The sequence below is a fragment of the Diplotaxodon limnothrissa genome, linkage group LG16 (assembly GCF_057381915.1).
Source record: "Diplotaxodon limnothrissa isolate DT_005_m linkage group LG16, D_limnothrissa_male_GT1.1, whole genome shotgun sequence".
Classification (NCBI taxonomy): Eukaryota; Metazoa; Chordata; class Actinopteri; order Cichliformes; family Cichlidae; genus Diplotaxodon; species Diplotaxodon limnothrissa.
Window position 1 is genome coordinate 19,035,872 of NC_140611.1, and position 23,927 is coordinate 19,059,798.

The following is a 23,927-nucleotide window of genomic DNA, read 5'->3' on the forward strand; positions in this document are numbered from 1 at the left end:
CTTGTCATCTAAAATCAAATGAACACTATCATCATCTTAAGCAAACAGTTGCTACCCTATTCCCACAGCGGGAGCCCAAAATGAATCCATCCGTCTTTATCAGTTCTAACTGCCCATCTGAGACCTTCGTTGTGACGCTACTTTAAAGTCAGTTGCTGGGATCCATTTCATGAAGTTTGACAGGGAGTGCAGTGAAGTTCTTCCAAAGGATCATATTGGATCTTGGATGACCCAGAGAAATTCCAGTCCAGTTGGTTGCTCTGGCACTAATGATTAACAGTCCACTAGTGACGATGGGGAGTGCCTGGTTTGACCTTTCCACATGGCTGTATTTGCAGCAGAAGTAAGTACCAGGCTTTACCATCATGATAGCCTTGCTGTGCCCAGACAGCTGCACCTTTATCCCCTTGGCCTCAGCAGCTGAGGTGGAGGCCTCAGTCCAGAGAGTGCAGAGAGAGGGAGGTTTCAGCTAAATGCTGGGAAGAAGGAGCAAATACTGAGGGCACGTTAGGGCAGTCTTGGGCATCCTTTCAACTGGTCATATTTATTATATGCACAGTTATATGTTTAACTGGACCTCATGTCTCCAATTAAGTGAACTGAACTGAATTGATTGTTTCCCATGCCTGAATACTAAAGCATTATAAAATAGAATCAGTTTAATTTACACACGAGCAGCAAAGAACATATCATTTTTAGTTATGCTCATATTTCATGGTTAAATCCCTTTAGTTCCCTCAAACACCACCTTTAAAAAAAAAATAAACAAATAAAAAGATGCCACATGTTTATTACAGTGACAATAATCCAATTTTTCCCAGTCTTTCTTCCAATGTAGTACAATATGATCTTCTGTCTGACAAACTGCCTTCTGACTTCAATTTAACAGTACTAGTCCAAATAACATAACCTCCTGTTTGTCTCTGCTTCCCATTTCAAACATGTCTGGCATACATAAAACACTGCTGCTGTTTACTACAGTCGAAAGAAGTCTGAAAAATTACTGCTAAAATTTTAAATAATTGGTGGGAGAGACAGCAATTTCCACAAGCATATCTAAAACATGTAAACTCAGGTTAGAGCTCTCAGGATGCATCAGAGCCATCGTTCTTATTAAATGATTAATCTGCATTTAATAGGTTTGGAGGCTCAATTCCTTGTTGTGTTACTGAAGCTGTTCTTAAACAGTTTTCAGGGTGTGGCAGGATGCACTTTTACACTGGGGGAGGACACTGGGATTAGGGTTAGCTACCACCATGAAGTAGGTGGGGGGTGCTATGTTTGCAAATGTTTGACTTCTATGCTAGAGGGATTCCTGTTTGTATAAAAATTGGTCATTTTTAGCCTGTTGCTAGCAGGTTGCTGGGGATGTAAAATCTTTATTTAATTATTAAAATATTGATAAAATGTTGGTATCATGAAAATGACTTTTTTAAGGTGCTGTAGGTGCACAAAGGTTAAAAACAGGTCATTTTAGCCCATTGCTAGGCAGCTGCTAACCAACGTGATCACGTCAGGTCACCTGTGACTGATTGAATTAGTATGGCTGATCAATTTCTATAAGTAGTAAAAAGGCAAAAAGTGATATAAACCAGGCTGTTGTTTATATCCCAGTTGAACTGGTTGCCACAGCTACAAGAAATTGGGATTTGCTTCCAAACTTTAAGCTAAATGCTAAATGTACTTGTTTTCTAATCAATTTGAGCACTCAAACAGCACTTTTAACCGATTGTTCACAAACACACACAAACACTCTGTTGGATGCATCAGATGTAAACAACCCGCTCTATCTCCTGATCCTAAAGCTAAGACACAAACTGTTTCACCTTAGTATTAATACTTTCTAAAATCTACCAGTCACTGGTCAGCACTAAAGTAAAAGTACTGATGACTGAGTCAGAAGTGGTGAGGATGATTTCAATGAAAAATTAATGAATCACATGACTTACATGAGTGCTAAATTTAATGGGAAACTCTCAAATTGTTGTTGACATAACCACAATGTCATCCCCCTGGTGGTGCAAAGGACAGGTTTTGCACAAAGTCATTACAGCAAATCAATATTGTTTTAAAAGATTATCTCATGAGACAAATCCCTGTTAACTGAAGTGATGGGATAGCCAGCGATATGGCTGAACCCAACTGTGATAAACATGGTGGCTAAAACCATAGAGACAACACCCTCATAAACTGATTTAACACTTTGTTAAGCACCAAACTCTTTATGCCGTGCTACAAATAGAACACTAGAATCTTAGTGGAGCATTGCTGACGCATTTTCTCACTGGAGAGTGTCCAGGGACCACAGGGTCAGGAAAACCTGCCTCAGAGAGAAAGGGAGACGTCGAATGACAGAAGAAAGAGTGGGGAAGCACCTGGGGGTGCGGGTGGGGGTGACGGAGGGGGCCGCGGTGTGGATTAGAGAGCATCAGAAAATAGTGCTAATATTTTCTAAGAAAACAAGTGGGTGTCTGTCATTAGCAAGTCTGGATATTGTAGCCAACAAATGGGAGGGCTGGGAATGAATGTGGAGTCCCCCTGTGAGGGGAAATATGGGGAGGCAGGAACAGATGAGACATTTGAGTAGCAACAAATCTCACAGGACAAAAATCTTGAACACTTGACTCTTGGCATCTTTTCTATCATATATAGAAGGCTGCAGGAATATTGTGTCATTACTCAATAGTATGCATATGCATTAGAGTGCAATGTTGTGGTAATGATGGATAACTGCGACAGAAAGAAAACAAACAATAGCAAGGAAAGATGAATAACTCTCTCCAAGGAGTGGAAAAGGGAGGAATGATATGATACGACTGTTCTGGGGAGAAGCAAAAATAATGAAAGAAGAGAGTGAAGCACGAGTGAATGAACACGTGAATCACACGGAGAGGATGTGAGCGAGTGAACAACTTCTGAGTGACCTTAAAAGGCCACATGGTTGGCGCTGGGGACAAAATGAGCAAGTGAAATGGGGCCTCGGGTTTATCTCTGTGAAGCTCTGCTGTATTTATAGATCATCTCAAAAAAGAATCCCTGCCCCCTTGTAACCCCCCTCCCCCCACATCTATCATCCCTCCCCCATTTTCAATTAGCCCCTGATGGGTGGAGTAAAGCAATCAGGAGTAAGTACAGCTCACCCAGAGCCTGCTCCTTCAGTCTGCCACAGACTCCACACAGGCACACACTCCTCAGACAGGAAGGTAAGAACCAACTCTGTTCAACTGCTCCACTCTCCATGTATTCACTTGTCCATTCTTCCGCCTATCCATTCTCCTCACTGGTTTTCATTCACCATGTCTTCCATTCTCCACCACACTGGCATCCTCCTATCTGCCTCCCCACCCACCTTCTCGTGTTCTCCCTTCTTCCACCTGCAGAGCATTGTCACTATTTAACTACCTCTTCCATCACCTCACTTTCCTTTCGGCCTGTTTCATGCAGACTGGATTCCTTATTTAGTAAAAAGCTCTTCCTTAAATCATCCAGTGATGGGTAGGCTAGTTATCTTGAACCTTTTCTGCTCCCTTCTCTTCAAAACGTAAACCTAACTTTACTACTATAAAACCAGCCACTTCCTAATAACTTCTGTTGCTTTTTATGGCTTTACAGTATTTTGGTGTTTTTAGATCACACTTTTTCTAAACTGTACAAAAACTGTGCTCTCTCTCATAGAAATACAAATGATTGATGCGGGGTTCAGATTTTTTAATTGGGTTTGCCTGAAGGGGGATCAGCAAATCAGATTAGATCAAGTTAAGATCAATTAATGTTTAATTCTGTGTAACACTTAGAAGGTTGCTATGTGACTGAAAAGGATATCCTTCAGGACTGTTAGGTCAGGAGAGTAGAACACTAAAGTGGGCTAGCATCTGTAAAGATGAGTAAAAGGCTGCGATTTTAAGCTTTTCTGCATCTTTTTTGGCGTTATGATGCGATCGCACAATTCCTTTTTGCAGTTTCACTCTAACTAAACGTTCTTAGACCTAAATATAAATGTTCCAGTGCATGCAGATAATGCCATACATGCAGAGATCTTATTAAAATACTGTAAAATAAGCAGTTCTCTACAAGGCACCATGTTTAAACACAAGAACCTTTTAATAGTTCACTTTTCTGTAAACTGTCTGTAGCTCAGGTTGACTCCCAGATGGGGAGCATCAAAGAGACCCCAGAAGCTGGGAAACAGCTGCATGGCATGTCTGAATGGCTGGAGCTTTTATTTGCGGCAGTTCAGATTAGCCTTTTTTTATTTTTAGGAGTCAGATAAATCCTTATATAAGCTAGGTGAGTCATGGTGGGAGTGATAAACAATGAGGGAATGTGGGAGGGCGCTGAGAATGCTTAGAGCAGAAAGGACGGGCAGATTAAACGTCTCAGCTTCAGCAAGATAAAAGAAACTAACCTTTTGAGTGTGGGGAGCATCGCAAATCACTCACGGACCACTTAGGTGGGAATCTACGGTGATCAAATATAGATCACAGGGAAGAACAATAAGATTATAGGGATGACAGCAGAGAGCAGCTCAATTCAAACCAGAAATATGAATTTCTGGAGGGGATTTTTGCAGGGTTTTTTTGTCTTGATCTGCTTTATTTGGTGAGAGCTTGGGTAGTATTTAATTCTGTCTTGGAGAATGGAACTTCATCAACCCTTTTTTTTTTTGCCCTGCATCTTCTCTTTTACCCACAAAGAAATACTCAAATAAATCGCTTATGTTATCCTCGTTTAACCAAGAGTAGCGATATAGGCACAGGTGGGATACCCAAGAGCTCAACAGGCAGACCACAAACAGCTGCAGATTGTGAACAGTCATTATTACGAGTGTCGTTTAAACCCACTTATGCACGGACGCGCACACACAGTGACAAGGGATACTGTGATCTGGCGCTGACAGCTGGAGGTGAGGTGATAAATGGGTCGGCGTATAGTGGCGTAGTGTGTGTTGGTATGCAACAGGGTAAAAGTTGACTGTCTCTAAGCAGGACTGATAGGAGTTATTTATATCCGCCTCATCGCTCACCTTCTCATCTGTCACAAAATGAAGGACGTCTGAGAGATGGGAGAGGAAGATGAAAGAGGGAAATGCATGGAAAACTCCCCAACTTGTAACGTGACAGGTCTACTAATGCGTCCTAGAAAACGCCATTAGTTTGAAGTTTGATTTCTAAGAAATGGCTCTCTGATGATTGCCAGCATCGCTCCAAGGATTAATTGGAGCAGGGAAGCAAAATGGCAAAAGTTTCTATGGTACTTAATATAAGCGTTCATATCCTGTATACATAATATTACCCTTAGGCTCTTTTGCTTCTTTCTCTCTCAGCTGAGCAGTGCTAGGTCAAAATGACAGAACGCTACGACTGCCACTACTGCAAAGAGTCCCTGTTTGGGAAGAAGTATGTTCTGCGAGAGGAAAATCCCTACTGTGTGAAATGTTATGAAAGCCTGTACTCCAACACCTGTGAGGAGTGCAAGAAGCCTATTGGCTGTAACACCAGGGTAAGAGATATAAAATGAAGAAATGCATAGATACAAGGACAAGTAGAGAACAAGAACAAGAGTACTGCTCTTTCTGCAGGATCTTTCCTACAAGGACCGTCACTGGCATGAGGAATGCTTTAAGTGCTTCCAGTGCAAGCGCTCCCTGGTGGACAAGCCCTTCTCTACCAAGGACGAGCAGCTCCTTTGCACCGAGTGCTACTCCAACGAGTATTCCTCCAAGTGCCATGAGTGCAAGAAAACCATCATGCCAGGTAGGAAGAAAACTGAAATAGATCAGCAGAGTAGCTAGAAAAATTAAAACCTTAATTTGTCACTCAATTTTAAATTGGATCATTGCATAAATAAAAAGTCTTCTGTCTCACTATATAGACTGGTTGGTGCAGATTATATTATATGAAAGTTGTAATGAGAATAAAATCCACTATTGTAGGCTGAGTTATAGCTGACTTTCTATGCTGGAAAAACAGAGCTGTAGCCCGGAGGGTGGGAAAGCACCTCAGAGGTCTGAAGGTTGCCTGTTCAGTTCAGGATCTCTGCAAAAATAAGGATAATGTGGAGTAACTTAACTAAAGCTAAAATTGAATTAAACCAAGTAATAGAACTAGATTGAGAAGTTTGAAACAGTACTGATATTGTTTGTGCTATTTTCCCAGTGGATGAACAAGAAGGTTTCCTCTTTTTTCATTTGATTAGCTGGGCACGATACATGCCCATTAGTCCTGTTTGCCCACATTGCTGTAGTACAGTTATAATAATATAGGGTATAAACACATTAATTTTGTCAGTACATTTACAGAAACCTGCTTTCTTTTCACTTTAATAGGTACAAATAAAGTAACAACTAATTACTAAGTATTTGTAACCTATTCCTATACACTTCAACCTGAGCAGTGATTGGTATGGAGCGACATGCGGCACAGACTATAGAATAAAACCATACCTTGTTGGGCCTTTGGAGTACTAGAACATGTATACTATGTTGACCCAAAATTGAATTTAATCATTAGTTGTAAACTTACTATTTTCTGAAGGCTCCAGGAAGATGGAGCACAAGGGGAACAGCTGGCACGAGACCTGTTTCACCTGCAAGCGATGCCAGCAGCCTATTGGCACCAAGAGCTTCATCCCCAAGGACAACCAGAACTTCTGTGTGCCCTGCTATGAGAAGCAGTTTGCCATGCATTGTGTGCACTGCAAGAAGGTAGCACATCCACTGCTACATACAATGATATCGAGTAAAATGTACTTTCAAAGTAGCTCTCTATTTTCAGTCTCCATTTTCACACTACATGTTATTGTTGCATGTGTAACAGCACTAAAGTGTGGCAGTAACCCAGTTCCCTCTAAATAGCCCATCACCACTGGCGGGGTGACCTACCGTGACCAGCCCTGGCACAAGGACTGCTTCCTTTGCACTAGCTGCAAGCAGCAGCTGTCTGGACAGAGGTTTACCTCCAGAGACGACTTTGCCTACTGCCTCAACTGCTTCTGCAACCTTTATGCTAAGAAGTGTGCCTCGTGCACCACCCCCATTAGCGGTAATCTTTAATCACTGGGTCAACTGAATCTAATAAGGCTCATTTATAACAGGTTTGTCAGATGTATTGACTTCAATTTGATATTCTTAGGTCTTGGGGGCAGCAAGTATATCTCCTTTGAGGAGCGTCAGTGGCACAATGACTGCTTCAACTGTAAGAAGTGCTCCGTGTCCCTGGTCGGCCGTGGATTTCTCACCGAACGCGACGATATCCTGTGCCCAGAGTGCGGCAAAGACATCTAATTCAGCCCGAGTGATGACCGTTACATCTGACGGGATGACCACGTTATGATCAGGGAACGATGCAGAGTTGATAAATTCTATTTGAGCACAGTGCATGACATCTATAACATCGTTACTACAAAGCAATACTATGAATGTACATGAAATACAAGCTACTAACAGTGTTCTTTGAGATAAGAGAGTTCATTTAAGTTAAATGTTCACTATTTGAGGAAAGAAAAAGTAATTACTAATCAATAAATGTAGGCATGAATCTGCTGTATTGTGCTCATGAAGAGAAAATGTTTCCAAGTAGATACTGAAGTAAGGATTCTGAGGAAAATCTACAATTTTACTGCACACTATCAGCTTAATAATAGTAATTACTGCTTTGTGCATGTAATTAGAGTTTTTGTGACGTTTAACCACTTAAATATTAAAAATGCATATTTATTCATATAAAGGAATAAATATGAATACATTGCATGAAAGATGAAAAATATAAATAAATAAATTCTGCATGAAATAAGATGATTTCAGGATTTCTAAACAAAACACAAAAACAAAACAAAAAAATCAAAAGAGATTAAAAATGGCAAAGTCAAAATGTTTTTATTGGTAACTTACAAAAAGAAAAGATTAAAAATGTTCTAGAAAAGCACTACAGATTGCTCGGTGGAAGATTTTTATCGTTTCATTCAGTTTTACTCTAATGTCCAGTTGAACACCATGTCAAACATGACACATAAAGCCCGTAAAATTTCTTACATAATTAAATCAATGAACATCCTTTTTTTTTAATTTTATATAATTCATTTTTTTATGCCACTTTTGTACAAACACTGATTCAAAGCACATTTTCCGGTGTGTTTTAATGAACTCCGCATCAGTAACTGCAAAGTCAATTCTCCTTTTCTCCAGTAAATAGGCTTCAAAAGTTCTGCATTCTTGGTTTTGCCCAAGCTCGTTTTATGTGTCTGAATTATTAAAAACTGGTATTCAATTGCAACCCAGTTTCTGAAAAGTTGGAAAACTGTAAAATGTTAATACAATTTGCAAGACATATCAACGATTGAAAAACAGGTTGTTGTGTTTTTAAGTGGTATGTTTAACACTGTGTTGCTCATCACAGGTAAGTGTTTGGAAAATGAGGAGGTAAATTCTTGTAGTTCTCAAAGTCTTGCTTGGGTTGAGATTTCAGGGCTTCTTTGGTCAGATTTTTGGATGTTTTTCCTACTAAGCTACACTGTTGGCTTAGCAATGTTGGCTAAAATACGCAAGAGGTCTGCACAGAAAAGTCTTCTGGATGTAAGTATGTGATGCTGTATTGTTTAGCATTATTGATGCCTTTACAGATGTTGCTCAGTCTATGTTCACTAACGTAAGCCTATGCCAGCACAGTTGCTGCCTTTGCTCTTGGTGTCAGTAAGCCAGGCCGTCCCCCTACCACACGATTTTCAAATACCTTATGACTGCAAATTTACATTTTTCTTGTCACAGGAGAGCATTTCATTTCACTTTAATCCATTGTTTCTTACTTGTTTTTTTTTTTTTTTTAAACTTTGCATAGTGTTGTTTAACTTGTATTTTTGATTTAAATAATTTGTGTTAATTTGTTCATAAAGAGAAGATTATCCTTAGATAAAAAAAACAAAAAACAAAACCCCCAATTCCAAAAAATATAAAAACAGACTGAAACGATTTGCAAATTTTATGAAATTTAATTAAACCATAATTTATTCACAATGAAACATAGAAAACATCAAATGTTTAAACTGAGACATTCTATTATTTCATAAAAAATACTTGCTTAATTCAAATTTAATGGCAGCGACATGTGATGGGGCAACAAATGGCTGGAAAAATAGCTCATACTAAAAAATACAACTGGAACTAGTTTGCAGCTAATTAGGTTAATTGGTAACAGATCGTGACATGAGCTGATATTAAAAAAAGGAGCATCTTAGAGAGGCAGAACTTCTCAGAAGTAAAGCTGTGCACAGGTTCACCACTCTGCAAAGAATTGTGTTCACAATTGTTGCATCAATCTATTTTAGAGTAATGGTCTTAAATGTAAAATTGAGAAGAGTTTCTCGTTATCTCAGTACATAATATCAGCAGAATATTCAGAGAATCTCTGTGCACACCAAAAAGGTGAAAACTCAGTATTGGATGCCTGTGATCTTCGCACCCTCAGGCAGCACTGCACTGAAAACAGGCAGGATTCTGTCACAGATCACTGCACAAGCTCAGGAAGACTTCCAGAAATCACTGTCTGTGAACACAGTTCACTGTGGCATCCACAAGTGCAGGTTAAGGCTTAAAAAAAAGACAAAAAAGAAGCTATATGTCAAAATGATCCAGAGACACAGCTGTTATCTCTGTGCCAAGGCTCATTTATAACTGCCAAGACAAAGTGGAAACTGTTCTCCAGTCAGACGAGCTGAAATTTGAATTTCTGGGGGCGGAAAACATGGATGCTATATCATCTGGATTAAAGAGGAGAGGGACCATCCAGCTTCATCCATGTGCTCAAAAGTCTGCATTTTTGATGTTATGAAAACAAGAACAGAAAATGTGGCACATCATAAAACGAAAAACACAACAAAGATGATCCAAGACTGTTGAACAGCTAGAATCTTCGATCAGACACGAACAGGACAAGTCCGCTCCCAAAAAGTCCAGCAGCTGGTCTCCTCAGTTTCCAGATGTTTACGGACTGCTGTTAAAAGAAGAGGTGATGCTACACAGTGGTAAATGTGGCCCTGCCCCAACTTTTTGAGATGTGTTAAGGCCATCAAATTCATAATGACTTTATTTTCTTCTTAAAATGCCACGCTGCCAGGTCAAACATGTGATATGTTTTCTATATGTTGTTGTGAATAAAATATGGGTTTATGAGATTTTCAAATCATCGCATTCTGTTTTTATTTACATTTTTGCACAACATCCCAAAATGTTTGGAACAGTATTTACAAAAGTGGTCCTTTTGAAAGACTCAGCCTCTCTGCGATGCTCTTTTTATGAACAAGTAATTACTGGTCTACTAACAATAAAGTTCAATATTGTTTTTATTTATCCCATCGTTATGTGCAGCATATGTAAAATCTCACACCAGAGTGACATTTCAAAATCCTGGAAAACGTATGTAGTGCTCGACAAATGCAAATCTCAGTTGAATTCATAACAGAAATGATAAAAATCACTGATCACACAACTTCTAAAATGTGATGCTCACCATGATCTGTCTATATTCATTTACAATACACCGAAGAAAAAGATCTGTTTCATAACATGTCTGCATTCCCTCTTGCTTACTTCCATTGTTATCACGTTATAAGATCCTTTAGCATCCAGTTGAACACACAGCCATCGAAGCCATCATTCATCACCCCGGGGCCTTTTAACCTAAACCAGCAACAGAATAAAAAGAGCAATAATTCACCTCACTCATTTTGGATGGGACTTAATGCAAGTTGCTGATTAATGCTGGTAAGGGCACTTGAGGTTTTGGAAAACATCAAGGAAGCTCGTGACTTCATCCCGGTTTGTAAGCTCTTATAACTGAATGGCAACAGTTAAGCAGCTTTGACCCACAGCTTGAAGGGTTTCCACCTCTTTCTGTGGATAAATGAGTTGGGAAAATTGTGATGGGACACCTAAGGTAGTGGACAACCACAGGTTACGGACAGGGAAAGGAGTGGTCTGTCTGCCGGACCTTGAGGTCCCATCAGGTCTGTATGAAAAAGAGGCCAAAGATCAGGGCCAAGTCACACGCTGGATCTTGTTCTTCACTTCCGGAGACTTCAGTGCCCCCTAAAACGATGGAGGATAAAACATAAACAGGCATTATGAACTGCATATTTTTCTTTTTTTAAGAATAAAATGATTTTTTTTATTATAAATGTCCTTACAGATTCTTTAGAATATCTCCAAACACACAAACAATATGAACACTTGTGGATTACTTTCTTTGTGCATGAATAACTGAGGAGAGAAGTTCCTACCGACGTATTTTCTTCTAGTTTGAGGTTTTTTGTGTCACTGCTGCGCTGACTGGATTGAGAGGAAGATGTGTTGCCTGAGAGTTTGCGGATGGGGTTGGAAAGATTTGCTGCTGGTGGAGGTTTTAACCTGTCGTTGCTTCCTATTGACACTATACTTCCCTCTGGTTTCTTCACTTTCAGTGGGCCAGAGTGAGAGGAGCTCCCATCGTACACAATCAGAGGCCTCTTTCTACTGTGGTCACTGCTGGAGCTGAAAAACCATATGAATCAGTTTCTGAAATGCATTAATCTTATTTTAACATTACATTACATTACAGGCTACAGTTTTCTTTTGTTTTGCCACATTTACACCTGGACTGTGTCTGTATGTGTTTTCCAGATACTGATATATAGTCCATGGATGAAAGATATTGTTTCTGTTTTACAAACTTTTGAATATGTTGTTTTACATGCATTTTATTCCTATACCTTGCTGAAAGACTTCCAACCAGGACAGAAACTGTTAAAGCTTAAAAAAGTGCACCAACATCATATCAAAACCAATGATATAAGAATGGGATGTCACTTAAGTTCATATATGTGTGAAGCCAGATGAGCAAGTACTTTTAGCAATATAGTGCATCTGTCCTGGGGCCTTTCACAGAGTTGTTACGTCTGTTGACTGATCAGTGAAATTACAGTAATAACACATTCGTTTCGCCTTTCATGGAACTCGGCAAATTATTTGGTCCAAATTCTAACATCATAGTCAAATTATCTATATGCAGACAGCCTAAAACTGCACATGAAAGTACTAAATGTCTGAAGCTGTGGACCCATACTTGTCTGACCGGTGAGCTACCGGCGTTTGCTTCCCTCGGCTCTTCTCCATCCTCCGTCCCCAGCGGGTGTTGGGTAAAGTCCTCTGCGGCAGAGGGATGATATGCCGCAGGTAGAGCTCTGTGAGCTGGTCCCTGCTCCCACAGTCTCTGGTACTCACGTTTTTCTGATTCAGAGAAAAATATCTCCACTTTAAAAATCACAAGCAGCGCCTTGAGTTGAGTGTACTTAAACAGTAACCAGAGAGGTGTCCTGCTTGTTAGCTTACATGCTAACATTTCCGCATTCTTCATTTATTCTCGCATCAAATCACATTTCTAGAGTTCCTTTTAAAACACCGACTTACCTCATTTAAAACTAGCCTCATAAAGTCCTGAGACAACAACTCAGGGTGAAGCAAGAGATCCGCATCCGAAGTACCAGCAGCCTTTCCATTTTGCCCCGTGGAAGTCGCCATGTTTGCCTTTCTTCTTCGCTGTTGGAGGTATACGACAGTTTGCATCCTTGAGCTTACAGGAATATTACTGCCTCCTACTGGCTTTAGACACTTAAAACCGTTTACATATTTGGTATGTATTTTTTAATAATGGTTATTTTCCTCTATAATTTTATTTCATTTCAGTTAGTTTTATTATTTTCAAAAGTCTATATCTCTTTTTTTTATTTTAGTTAACTTTTTTTTTTCATATCTAGTTTTAGTCTAGTGTTAGTTAACAATAATAACCTTGATGAGCATCATTATTTTTTGGGTTTGTTTGGTTCTGTTTTTGTTTTTGGCTCATTTGGATCTTATTTTTAATTCTTGGATGAAAATACTTTTTTTGCATTTCATAATCCTAAAGCATGCTCTGGTAGGTTGAGATCAGTTGACTGACTTGAAGAATATCCTATTTCTTTGCCATGGGAAACATTTGAATTGCAGTATGCTTTGGTTCATTATGCATTTGATCTGTATGATAAGTTTTGCAGCAGAGAGTATAGTTCTGTTTACTTCACAATTAATCCTGCTACCTCCATCAGCAGTCAAGCTGAAAGTCTGCACTTGACTTGCGTAATCCACTGGGGTGGTACACAGGGATGACATAAAAAAACTATACCACTGTCGTGGCCCTTTACAAATAATGCCCTTGTGCAGGGCTTGCTCTTTTAATGCAATGAGCTTACTCGTTCTACATGTTTTATCGTTAGAGAGGAAGAGAGTCAAAGAAACTTTAATCCAAAACTATATTTATTTACATATCTTATGTGACATGATAATGCAGTTAACACTCATTCCTCTATAACAGAAACATTAAGAGTCATGAACCAGCTGACAGAGGGCTGTGTTTCTACACAAATTTCATCAAACACTTTTTAACAGTGGTCTGACTTTCATCTGAGAACATCACCAAACATCAATACTGTAATTTGTTTTTGTTTTTCTGAATCTTAGCACATAACTGACAACATAATTATTATCAACGGTACAGCTTCAGACTAATGAAACAACAAAATGACAGCTCAGGGACAGCACAGGAAACAGAAAAATAAAGCAAAAATGGAAGATATAAAAATGGTTTTTTAAATGTCAGTATGTTTCAGAAGCTTGCGTGGCCATGAAGCTGAATGAACACTTTGACTTTATTTATTAAAACAGCAGACAAATGATTGTCACCACCAGATCAGTTCAGTTGTCAGCAATTGTGATTTTCACATGACCTTCCCCAAAAGGAGGGAGTCATGGGACTGTAAATGCTCCAGTTTCAATAAAGTTAAAACCAATTTGTTCTTGTGTAAAGGGAACTTCAGTAACATCCCATAGCTTATCAAAAAGTTAAAAACATTAGACTGCATTGGGTTTCCTCCCTGTGTCACACAGCTGACTGCGTCTCACTGCAAACATAGATATTGCTGGGCCTCACTCTTCTGTGGCTCCTGCCCGGCACTCTGGGACACAGTCTGCAGCTTTTCGGAATGAACTCCTGACAGGCCTCCCTGAACTTCCTGATCCTCCAGCAGTAGATGACGGGGTTGAAGACCGTCTTCAGGTAGCTGAGCCACAGAGCGCCTATGCTGATGGGGTAGAAGACTGAGCTGTAGTAGAACTGCCGGCTGAACACGGCCAGCAGGCTGACGATGGTGTGAGGGAGCCAGCACACTGAGAAACCAACAAAGAGGATGAGGATGGTGGTGAAGGCTCGGGTTTTGAAGCTCATGTCCACCTTGACCTGAGGCGGCCGCTGCAGTCCGGTAAGTCTCATTTTGCTGACTTGGTTTAGGGCTGGCAGACAGGAATGCTCGGTGGTGTGGTTGTGGATGCGCAGGGTGTTGCGGCGCACCGTGTTGAGGATGCACATGTAAGAGTACAGCATGACAGTAAATGGCACAAAGAAAACCGCTACAGCCAACAGGACTGTGTATCCACGGTCTGCCAGGGACTCGCTGTATCCCAGCACGCACTGCGGTGCCCAGGCGCCCCCGATACCTGCCGCGCCCGCCCTCCACCCAACCACTGACGGCAATGACACACACAGGCTCAGCACCCAAGAACCTGCGATCAACAGTTTAGCTCTGTGCGGGGTCAGTTTGTCCTGCCGCTGCACAATGATCAGGAAACGGTCCACGCTGATAATGAGGAGGATGGACACCCCCTCCAGGACGAACAGCCAGTACAGCATGATGGAGGCGCGGCAGAAACCGCTCCCAAAGCTCCAGTCTGCAGTGGCCACGGTGACTGCAGTGAAGGGCATGCAGAGCAGAGAGAGCATGATGTCTGAAAAGGCCAGAGTGGCAAGCAGGAGATTGATAGCAGAACGCATGGCAGGTTTCTGGTAAACAATCAGACACACGATCGCATTGCCGAGGAAACCGATAGTAATCATGAAGATCATTATGGCTGCCAGGGTCACACGCAGAGTGACTGATATGAGAGGAGTCGTAGCTTCTGATGGGAGGCTTTCTGACGTTTCCTCTACGCTGTTCGGGTCCATGCAGTTACACTCCTCCATGAAGCTTTCATTACAAAAAGCCATAGTAGCGATTATTCAGGGATAAAAGGTGAACATTTCTGGCTATGCCTGTGGTTCAGAAGTAAAGCTGTCCTCCAGCAGTTGAGATTCCATGGGACTACCTGTGATTAAAAAAAGACAAAAAAAAAATTCACATAAGGCATTTGTGAATAAAAAAGAAAAACAGTCAAACACTCAGAGATTTTAATGGATGGTCTCTTTAGAAGCTGTGATAAATGTGCCCAAAAACAATAGAAAAAAAGGGAGTCTAATAACTGATCTATTAGTCAGTGAGAACTGTAAACATGAAATAGTGAGAGGAGGAATGACATCCACTAAATGTGATCAACCCAGAAACACACCACACTAAGAGTTACAGCCACACGGGACAGAGATGTGTCGTTCACCGTCCTCACTGAGGTTGATGATTAACAGCCAAGCTGCTTCACACTTGAATAGAAATACACACATTTACACATCACCCAGGGTGTAGTCAATTGTCAGCTTAGCAGAATCTCGCTCTTGGTTAATGCTACAGATGGTGACACATTTGTGATGAAACAGAACCTTCTTCAAGAGGGCCGGAGTTTTAACTTCCTGCTGCCGATTGAGGGACCAGAGTGTAGAGATTTAGAGTTAAGGCTGTTTTGAGGTCACTATGGCATTCACGTCCCCCATGCAGCCCTCCAGTCTGGACAGGTTTCTAGCACCTGGGCCTAAGGGTCCCTCCTGTAACACATCAAAATTGTAAATATGCTGCATATTTGATAAAATAACCTAAAATAAAAGAGGAGCCACGTGATTTCAGATCAATGGCCCCATCCAGACAGGAAAAGTGAAAATGTGCCTTTTTAGTGACTGTAGCTACATTCTGGCACACGCACAAACACACAAGTCATGGCATAGTGTTGCCGGCTGTTGCCACGGCAACAAGGTCAGCGGCTCCATGGCAACAAGCAGCCCTTATTCTCATCTCTTGTACAAGAGTCTATGACAAAATATTTTCTGGATCACATGATTCGCCGAAAGACTTTTTTTTTCCCAAGACGCAACCTCACAGTCAGAGAAGACTCCCTGACCGCTCGCCTCTGTCTTAAAACCAGATCACAGCTGTTTGGTGTCAGCAGTGAACAAACAAATCAGCCTGTTTACTAAGACAATAACAATTTCAATCCTTCACTTGTGCTGAATACCAGTGATCTTAATTATGCTGCTGAGCTGGCTGCTAGCTGCAGATCTGCAGGGTGGCCTAATCTTAAGGCATCTAATACTCTAAAAACTCTTATTATGTACATGTGATTTACAGCTGCTCTGATCATAGCTGATATTTACTGGTTTACACCATGCCATCATCTCCATGTGCTGATTCTCCCTTTCTTCATTTCTTTCTTTTTTTCTTGTCATGGCTCCTGCACCGACCCTGTACAGCCTGTTCTTGCCTTAACATGTAACAGCTTTCACACACTGGCCCGTCGCAACAGGCTAAATGTTGCATATATTAAACGCCAAGACACAACGCCCTGTTTTTCTCTGCGCACTGCCTTACACAATGAACCATAAATGAACATCTGCAGGTGCTGACGGGACTTACCTTGACTATTACCGGGTTGTGTACTCGTCTCTCGTCGAGCCAGTCAGTTCGGTGACGGTCTCTCTCCTCCGGTGCCTGCTGAGTTCTTCCAAAAATATCCCACTTTGAACATTTCACTGCCGTATCGATCCCTACCGTGCCGCCTGCGGATGATGCTGACGCCAGAGGAGCAGGTGGTCTCACATTTAAAGGAGCAATGTGTCAAAATTGACCATCCTTATCATCCTAATCCTTATTATTGTTACGATTAGCACGGTCAACTGTAGGTATAGTGTGAATCGAGCAGTTGCTGATGTGCCGAATCTCCGAAAGAAATGAACGAATTTTTTTTTTTAAAACTCACGACGGTAATAGTTATTTATTGGCTTCCAAGATTTACATTAGTATGACATACATTAATGTTCAAAAGTATCGATCTACACCTGTTCATCTTTGGATTTCGGTGTTATCAGTCCCAGTGCCACAGTCAGGCCCTGAGCCATGCAGTTTGCCTTTATAAATATTTGTGAAAGAATGGGTCGTTTTGAAAAGCTCACTGCTATAACAGGAAAGTGCCTTTACAAAATTTCCAACCCTCTTAGATATTCCACAATCAACTGTGAGTGATATTACTGCAAAGTGGAAGCTTCTCAGTCACAAAGTGGCAGACCATAGAGTTGGTGCTGAGGGCAGAGCGTGTAAAAATAGCCAGGGTTACTGAAGAAATTCTAAACCTCCACTGCATTAACATCAGCACAGAAACTGAGTGATGGGAGCTTCATGCATGGCCTGTAGGTGTAATGTGTGGGTGGCCCAGTACATTTGATTGCATGTACCAATATATTATATATATTAGTTTTAGGCATGATAAATGTTACCAGCCACGAGCATAGGCTATTTGCAGCATTTTAGTTTTAACGGGCATTTTATTTTCTGTTCCTAAACCCATGCAGTCAGCAAAATGATAAGTTATTAATCCCTTACAAAATGTGTAAAACTATACAATAAATGAAAGTAAAGTAAATTAATTTAAATATCTGGAAATTCGTGGAATAAAAAAATTATTTAGTTTAACCCTGTTTTTTTCCAGGCTTTGTGATCCCCCATGCAGCCTATTCACCTCCGTTCTTAACCTGTTCAGTTCAGTTCATTCCAGTTTTATTTATTTAGCATTAATTCACGACAACAGTCACCTCAAGATGCTTTGTATTTTTAGGATAAACGGTCTTTAATGTTTGAAAGAAAACCACAAAAATAAGATGATTCCTATGAGCAAGCAGTTGCCAACAGTGGGACGGAAAAACTCCCTTTTACCAGGAAGAAACTTCCAGTCGGAAGAACCAGATTCAGGCAGAGGAAGGATGAGGTGAGAGAGAAGAGAGCATCGAGAGACAGCACAAAAGGCACTCTAAGAAATGACACACTGATGTTGGTAGCATTATGTAAATGTTTTATGTTAAAACTAATGCCACCAATTGATTTTTAACTTTAAACACAAGTATGTTGTTTTGAATTTAATTAACAACATAATATTTCAATACAACAAAATGCAGTAAATTAAATCCAACGTAAAAAGTTCATTTAAAATGAAGAACACTTTAATTTAAAGAGGATTGTCCTAATAGGCTCTCCATACTTCTGAGTTTGCACATATGCAGTGTGGAAGTTTGATCATCGCCATTTTCAACTGAGACTTGCATATGCTTAGTATCCTGGATAGAATCCATCGCCATCTGAGGATTATTTGGTAAGTACAACAATTTAAGGATGACAAATTTGATTAATGTATACTAACTGATAAACATCTGACACTTTCGGGAATACTTTTGCTTTTTTTTTTTTAAACAAATGACGCCTGGTAAATTTTTTAACACTCTAGCTTGTATACCTCTCTCACGTGTTAGAAGTATGAAGACATTTAACAAATATTGTTGAACCTGCTTCGGTGTAATTTTCCAAAAATCTTTTGCGATTCCTGTTAAGGTGAGACTTGCCTACTGAGACCTACAGTTTTAAAATTACTCCCAACATCTACCGCACCTGCTCCCTGACATCAGTAATGACCACCGGGAGCGCCAGCGATCCTGTAGTTTGGAGAATGAAATGAATGTATAGTGTATTTTAGAAATGTGCATCAATTAAGTTGCTACATTGTTTGAAAGAATTCGACTCCATGTTGATTTCTGGTTTAGTGTCAAACGCAGGGATTTAAGCGATTAACAGTTTGATTTGTAAAGTATAAGACATGCGTTCATCTGTTGTCATTGAAGTGCAGAATAATGTGTAATACTGTTATATATAATGCATTTAACTCCTTGTATCAGTTTCCATTGGCTATCATCGCTACCGAAGACAGGAAATCATCAAAGACATGCCATTCATTGCAGAGGTCAAAAACAGATGGCCTGCCCTGTTTTCAGAGACTGAGGTAACTCTTACTAACTTTGTTATTGCAAGTCATTTTCATAAGAACTTGTATTTGAAGAAGAACAAAGTACTATAAATTGTTAATTTTAAAAGATACAAAATGTTTGACTGAAAGTTGTAGCATTCTTGCATGTGGCCTCTAATAAAATTAATAGAGAATACTCTCTAGTTGTAATTTTTAATATGTTTCAGGTTATTGCAGAGTTCGCCCGCATCACCATCGTCCCTTTGTTGTCAACTTTCATGGCCAAGCTGGACCACTACGCTGACCACCTTCTTAGTGTTCAAAGAGAAGGTGTCATGGTTCTCAAGATCTGGAGAGGTCGTGGTGTGTGTATTGTTTGTCTTAACCTCTCCCACCAGGGCGGAACTGGACCTTGGTTCCCCGCCTCTGAACACACCCTGAACACACACCTGTGGCTCATTCACACTGATCCTGGCAGACTACTTAAGATGGCAAGAGAGGCTGCTTCCTCGCTGGATCGTCACATTACCAAGTGCCTTCTAGACTCCCTGCCCGTCTTCCCTGCCGTCTGGATTTCTGTGGATGTGTGTGAGTGAGCGTGAGCTTCTTAGTGTGGACATTTTTGAGTTATGGATCGAGTGGAAGAAGAGCGTGTGTGTACCCCCGTCTTGGACCTTCCCTTCGGACCCCGCCCTACTCCCTGGAGCCCCGTGTTATCTGTTCCACTGTATATATGTATATATTCTCACTTGGTGTCACATTTCAAATAAAACCTCACCCTCTCTCTAAACTTCAGAGTCCTGCGAGTGAGTCCTCTGCCTACTAATCTGTGACAGAAGGGGGAACAGCTAAACGCAATATCAACTTAATCATGGCAGCCATGGATGGGGTATGTATTTTAGTTGACCTTGATTGAGCTCTGAAATTATTTGAATGCTTCTTCAACTTCTGTGTCTGTCATTAATCAGATTTTTTTTTTCAACTGAATATGTGTATATTTGAATATTTTGTAGATACATGTGAATCAGTGACATGCAGTCAAGTGAGGCACCTTAATGAGAAGTAAAATACTAACAAAAGAGAAATTCAATTTGTACACTAGATTTTAAATTTGCTTTCTGTGTGATTTCAATATTTTTATGGTCAAAATTGCTGTCATTACGGATTTTCTGTTCAAATACAAGGTAAAACGCTGAGAGGAGGCAATGATGATGCTGTGTCTCACCGCGGACACACACATGCGCAATCCCACTGCTGTTTCTCTAAATCGCCAACGTACATGTTTGATTACACATGTAATACAGATGATGACTTGATGCAGACCTAATTTATTTGACGAATGTGTGTTACATGTTTAATGTTATTGGTCATAAATGTGCTGCAAAAATGCATGGAGTGAGGCTGATGGAGGGCAGTGCTGAACCCTAAAGGCAACATGTATAAAAGGTACACGTATATGGATTCACAGTGTAATCACATTACACTGAGAGCGCCATTGACACAGTGGATAAAGCAGCGCACTTGGGGAACATCAGTAAATTTCACAAAGGACAAATCAACACCAAATCAGTCCTAAGCAATGAGACGCACCAATTTTATTTCAATGCATCTCCTATTTATACATTAATAAATTGATGTAAAATGAATGATTTTTCTATAATTGTTTCCAGGTCATTTGACCAATTTATTTACTAAACACAAAAAATGAGACACACCAAACCTAAATAAATTTTAATGCATCTTCTGTAGGGCTGGGCATCTTATTGCATCGCTTATCAATATTGTGATAACACACGTCCTATGTGATTAAAATGATAGACTGCTTTCAAACCTCTAAAAAAATATATGATAATTTAGTTGAGACTATTACTTCCATTAATGTCAAACTTATCATCAATTCAACAAGATAAATAACTGCTGGTTTGCCTAAATAGCACATTTGCTAAATTTAATTTGCAGTATTTGTATTTGTGAGGCTGCATTGATAGATTTATAGGCAAAAATACTATTATGATCTTTTATTGTAACTCTTATTGTTAAGAAGCTTGGAAAGAAAAGCGTCTGGATTTCTTTAAGTTGCTTGAAGACGTTTCATCTCTCATCCGAGAAGCTTCTTCACTGAAGAAGCTTCACTTTTCTTTCCAAGCGCCTTAGACTACAATGACCTGGATGACTGAGAACCTTCACAGACTTATTGTTATCGCAAAAAATACCACAAAATGTCATGATAGGATTTTAAGTCCATATTGCCCAGTTCTAATCTTCTATTTAATTTTAATATTTTTAGGGGCACAATTATTAAATATATTGTTGAACAATCTAGAATTGATTAAAGCAAAAATGAAAGCTTTCACGTAATGTCAAAATTGAAAAGCTTTGATTTTTGGGTTCATATATTTGTTTATCTGACTCAGAGGAGTCAGTTCCTTACCAATCATGAACCTCACTGCACGTCACTGATGTGAGTTATGAAACATTGCTTAATCACTTATCTGGATTATGTGTTAATATTTTTGACTTTGTTTTGTAAAGAGGTTGAAAGGAACCAAAATAGGAAACTTCTCTCATATTGAGTTCTTATTTCCACCAGAATCCCAGCGTTGATGTTCGACGGGAATGCGTTCTAAAAACTATCTGTGTCTACTTAAATGAAAAGCCAGACGACCTGTTCAAGGAATTCTTGGTAAGTTAAAAAAGGAAAACGATCAGTTATTGTCCTTTTTTTAATTTGGGGTTGGAAATGGAAGGTGGACTTACTTGTCCATATGTATATGTATGCAATTAACTTATCCTTTTCTTTTCTTTTTATTTTAAGGATGTGGATCTTGGAGCAAGCAGAGAAACGGAGCAGCTGACTTTGGGAGTCTATGTTGTCAAACATGAAGGAGCAAACTCTGTAGATACACCTGAGGACATTGGTGTCATCATAGAAGGATGCACTGTGCTGCAAGCTCTTAGTGATGTGGCAAAGGGTTGTGGCCTCCTGCTTGGACTAATCTACAGTCTAAATCTGAGCTACCCAAAGCACCTGAAATACACATTTGAATTTCTTCAGAAGGTGCTGATGGAGTTGGATGGGAACAACCTATCCATGAAGGTGCAGGTTCTGAAAAACAAACTGCTTGAGTGAAACAGCCTGCACTGAACTATAGAGGACACTGAACTTTAAGGTTCTCGAACCCTTCTCCTTGCACTTCATAAACTGTTCAGTTTGAATTGCCACAAGAACTTCTGCAAGGCCTTTCACTTTTCTGCATTCTTTGTTCTTGAACCTTTACCAACATCCAACTACACTGAAAAAGGCTGCTCCTAACTTTGGACTTCAGTTTAAGTTTTGAAGCAATGGTTATTTATCTAAATATGGAAAAAATGACACGAAAGTAATTTCTACCTGCTGTTTGCAGGGCTGTATTGCGAGCTTTTCATTGTAGCCCACACTGTTAGCCTTTGCAGTAATTTCCATAGCTTAGTACTGCAAAATCAACATTAAAAAACTCTAAAGGATGTTAGCAGTTTAATATTGTAATTTGCATGTAATTGTGGGAAAATTCCATGAGATTACATTATTTTTACGGTAACTCACCGTACTCATGGAAACAGCTGTAAAATACAGCAAATGTAACAATTGGTGATGTTACTGAGATTATACTATTACACCATCTGGATTTCTGTTGTTTTCTACTGTAGATCTAAGAGTAATTACTTAAATCCTCATTCAGAGTGTATTACTATAAAATGCGATTCACTGTGAAAGTAGCATAACATATAAACTACAATATACAGCATGATTTTTATCTTAAGGAGTAAGTTGCAGCCACACTAAAATTTAATTCCTTGAACTGAATGGAACCTCATATATTAATAAATGTATTTGTTTATTCAAACAATGTGAAACATTATTAATACTGTAAGGTTAGTATTGTGATAGAGTCGAGTATATTTAATTATACTCTTGTAGACATTATGACATTATGCTAGTACATTTATGGTGAACAAAAAGTACATCTAAAAGTTAATTTCAAGAATACTGTTATGTACTAAAACGGGGGGCAATATAATCCCAAGAAGCATTATTAGTATACATACTAGGTAAGGTATACTTGGGAAATATAATTGAAGTATACTTATTTTTTGTATGGCCAGCAACAAAAACTAATGGCTACATTTGGAGTAATGTTTAAAAATGACTTCATTTAGCAGGGTGTTCCTTTTTTCTCTTCTTATTCTTTCTTATACTGGACCTTCATTTGTTTTGTATAAGGTGGTACTTTTTAAGACACCTCTGCCTAACTACAGTGAACTAACCTAATAATATGCTCTGGTCGTCATTTTACTCAAGTTAAGGTGTCACATCCATGAAACTTACACCACTAACCAGCATCAGTACTACAACTTCACTCTCAAAATTAATAAATTCTGGGACAAGCAGAAACTGTATTTTTAGCGGTGCATTTTGTGGCAGGCCAGACTGCTATTAAATGCACTCTCCTAAAGAAATAATTCCTTTGTAGCACCACTTCGTCTTGGTTCAGAAGAGATGTCCTGGATATACGTGATAATGTAACACGGGTGTTTATGTTTGTTCATGTTTAGCGCGTTGGGTTGTTTTTTTTTTAAAGCGATTGTTACGTTTTTAAAGCTTTGTAATGCGACAGGCGCGATAGCCGACACCACACCTTCACCTGACGTACAACGTGACGTATGACGCACACGTCGGGTATTCACTTTCAAAACAACAATGGGGATAGAAAATATTGCTCAAGTGGTTAATGCTCCTTTCGCTGGTTGCCAACCACCATTAAATAACAACAAGAAGAAACTTGATCTGCTTCTCAAGTTTTGCACGTTTAAGCCGCAATTCAGACTCAAACAAAGCTGCAAAGCAGGAGAA

The 23,927-nt window shown here is 39.7% G+C and overlaps 3 protein-coding genes across 4 annotated transcripts; 1 reads left to right on the forward strand and 2 right to left on the reverse strand.

Annotated features, from left to right (window-relative positions):
* The first annotated feature begins 3,160 nt into the window (after nt 1–3,160).
* LOC146616017 (four and a half LIM domains protein 2) lies at nt 3,161–7,672 on the forward strand. Of its 2 annotated transcripts, XM_085375135.1 has the most exons (6): nt 3,161–3,203; nt 5,324–5,499; nt 5,579–5,753; nt 6,534–6,703; nt 6,854–7,040; nt 7,131–7,672. In XM_085375135.1, exons 2-6 carry the CDS (start codon nt 5,344–5,346, stop codon nt 7,280–7,282), a joined length of 840 nt encoding a protein of 279 aa, XP_085231261.1. In that variant the 5' UTR covers nt 3,161–3,203; nt 5,324–5,343; the 3' UTR covers nt 7,283–7,672. The 2 variants fall into 2 exon arrangements, with proteins under 2 accessions (XP_085231261.1, XP_085231263.1); XM_085375137.1 differs by lacking the exon at nt 3,161–3,203 and having other exon boundaries at nt 5,061–5,499.
* Nucleotides 7,673–10,301: 2,629 nt separating this feature from the next.
* Nucleotides 10,302–12,544, reverse strand: tslig2 (tRNA splicing ligase complex subunit 2). Its single transcript, XM_085374721.1, has 4 exons — nt 12,434–12,544; nt 12,090–12,253; nt 11,269–11,518; nt 10,302–11,077 (listed from the first exon to the last, which is right to left on the reverse strand). The coding sequence occupies exons 1-4, from the start codon at nt 12,542–12,544 to the stop codon at nt 11,021–11,023; spliced, it is 582 nt and encodes a 193-aa protein (XP_085230847.1). The 3' UTR covers nt 10,302–11,020.
* A 1,393-nt stretch (nt 12,545–13,937) lies between these two features.
* Nucleotides 13,938–15,104, reverse strand: gpr45 (G protein-coupled receptor 45). Its single transcript, XM_085374850.1, has one exon. The coding sequence runs from the start codon at nt 15,096–15,098 to the stop codon at nt 13,938–13,940; it is 1,161 nt and encodes a 386-aa protein (XP_085230976.1). The 5' UTR covers nt 15,099–15,104.
* Between the last annotated feature and the right edge of the window lie 8,823 nt (nt 15,105–23,927).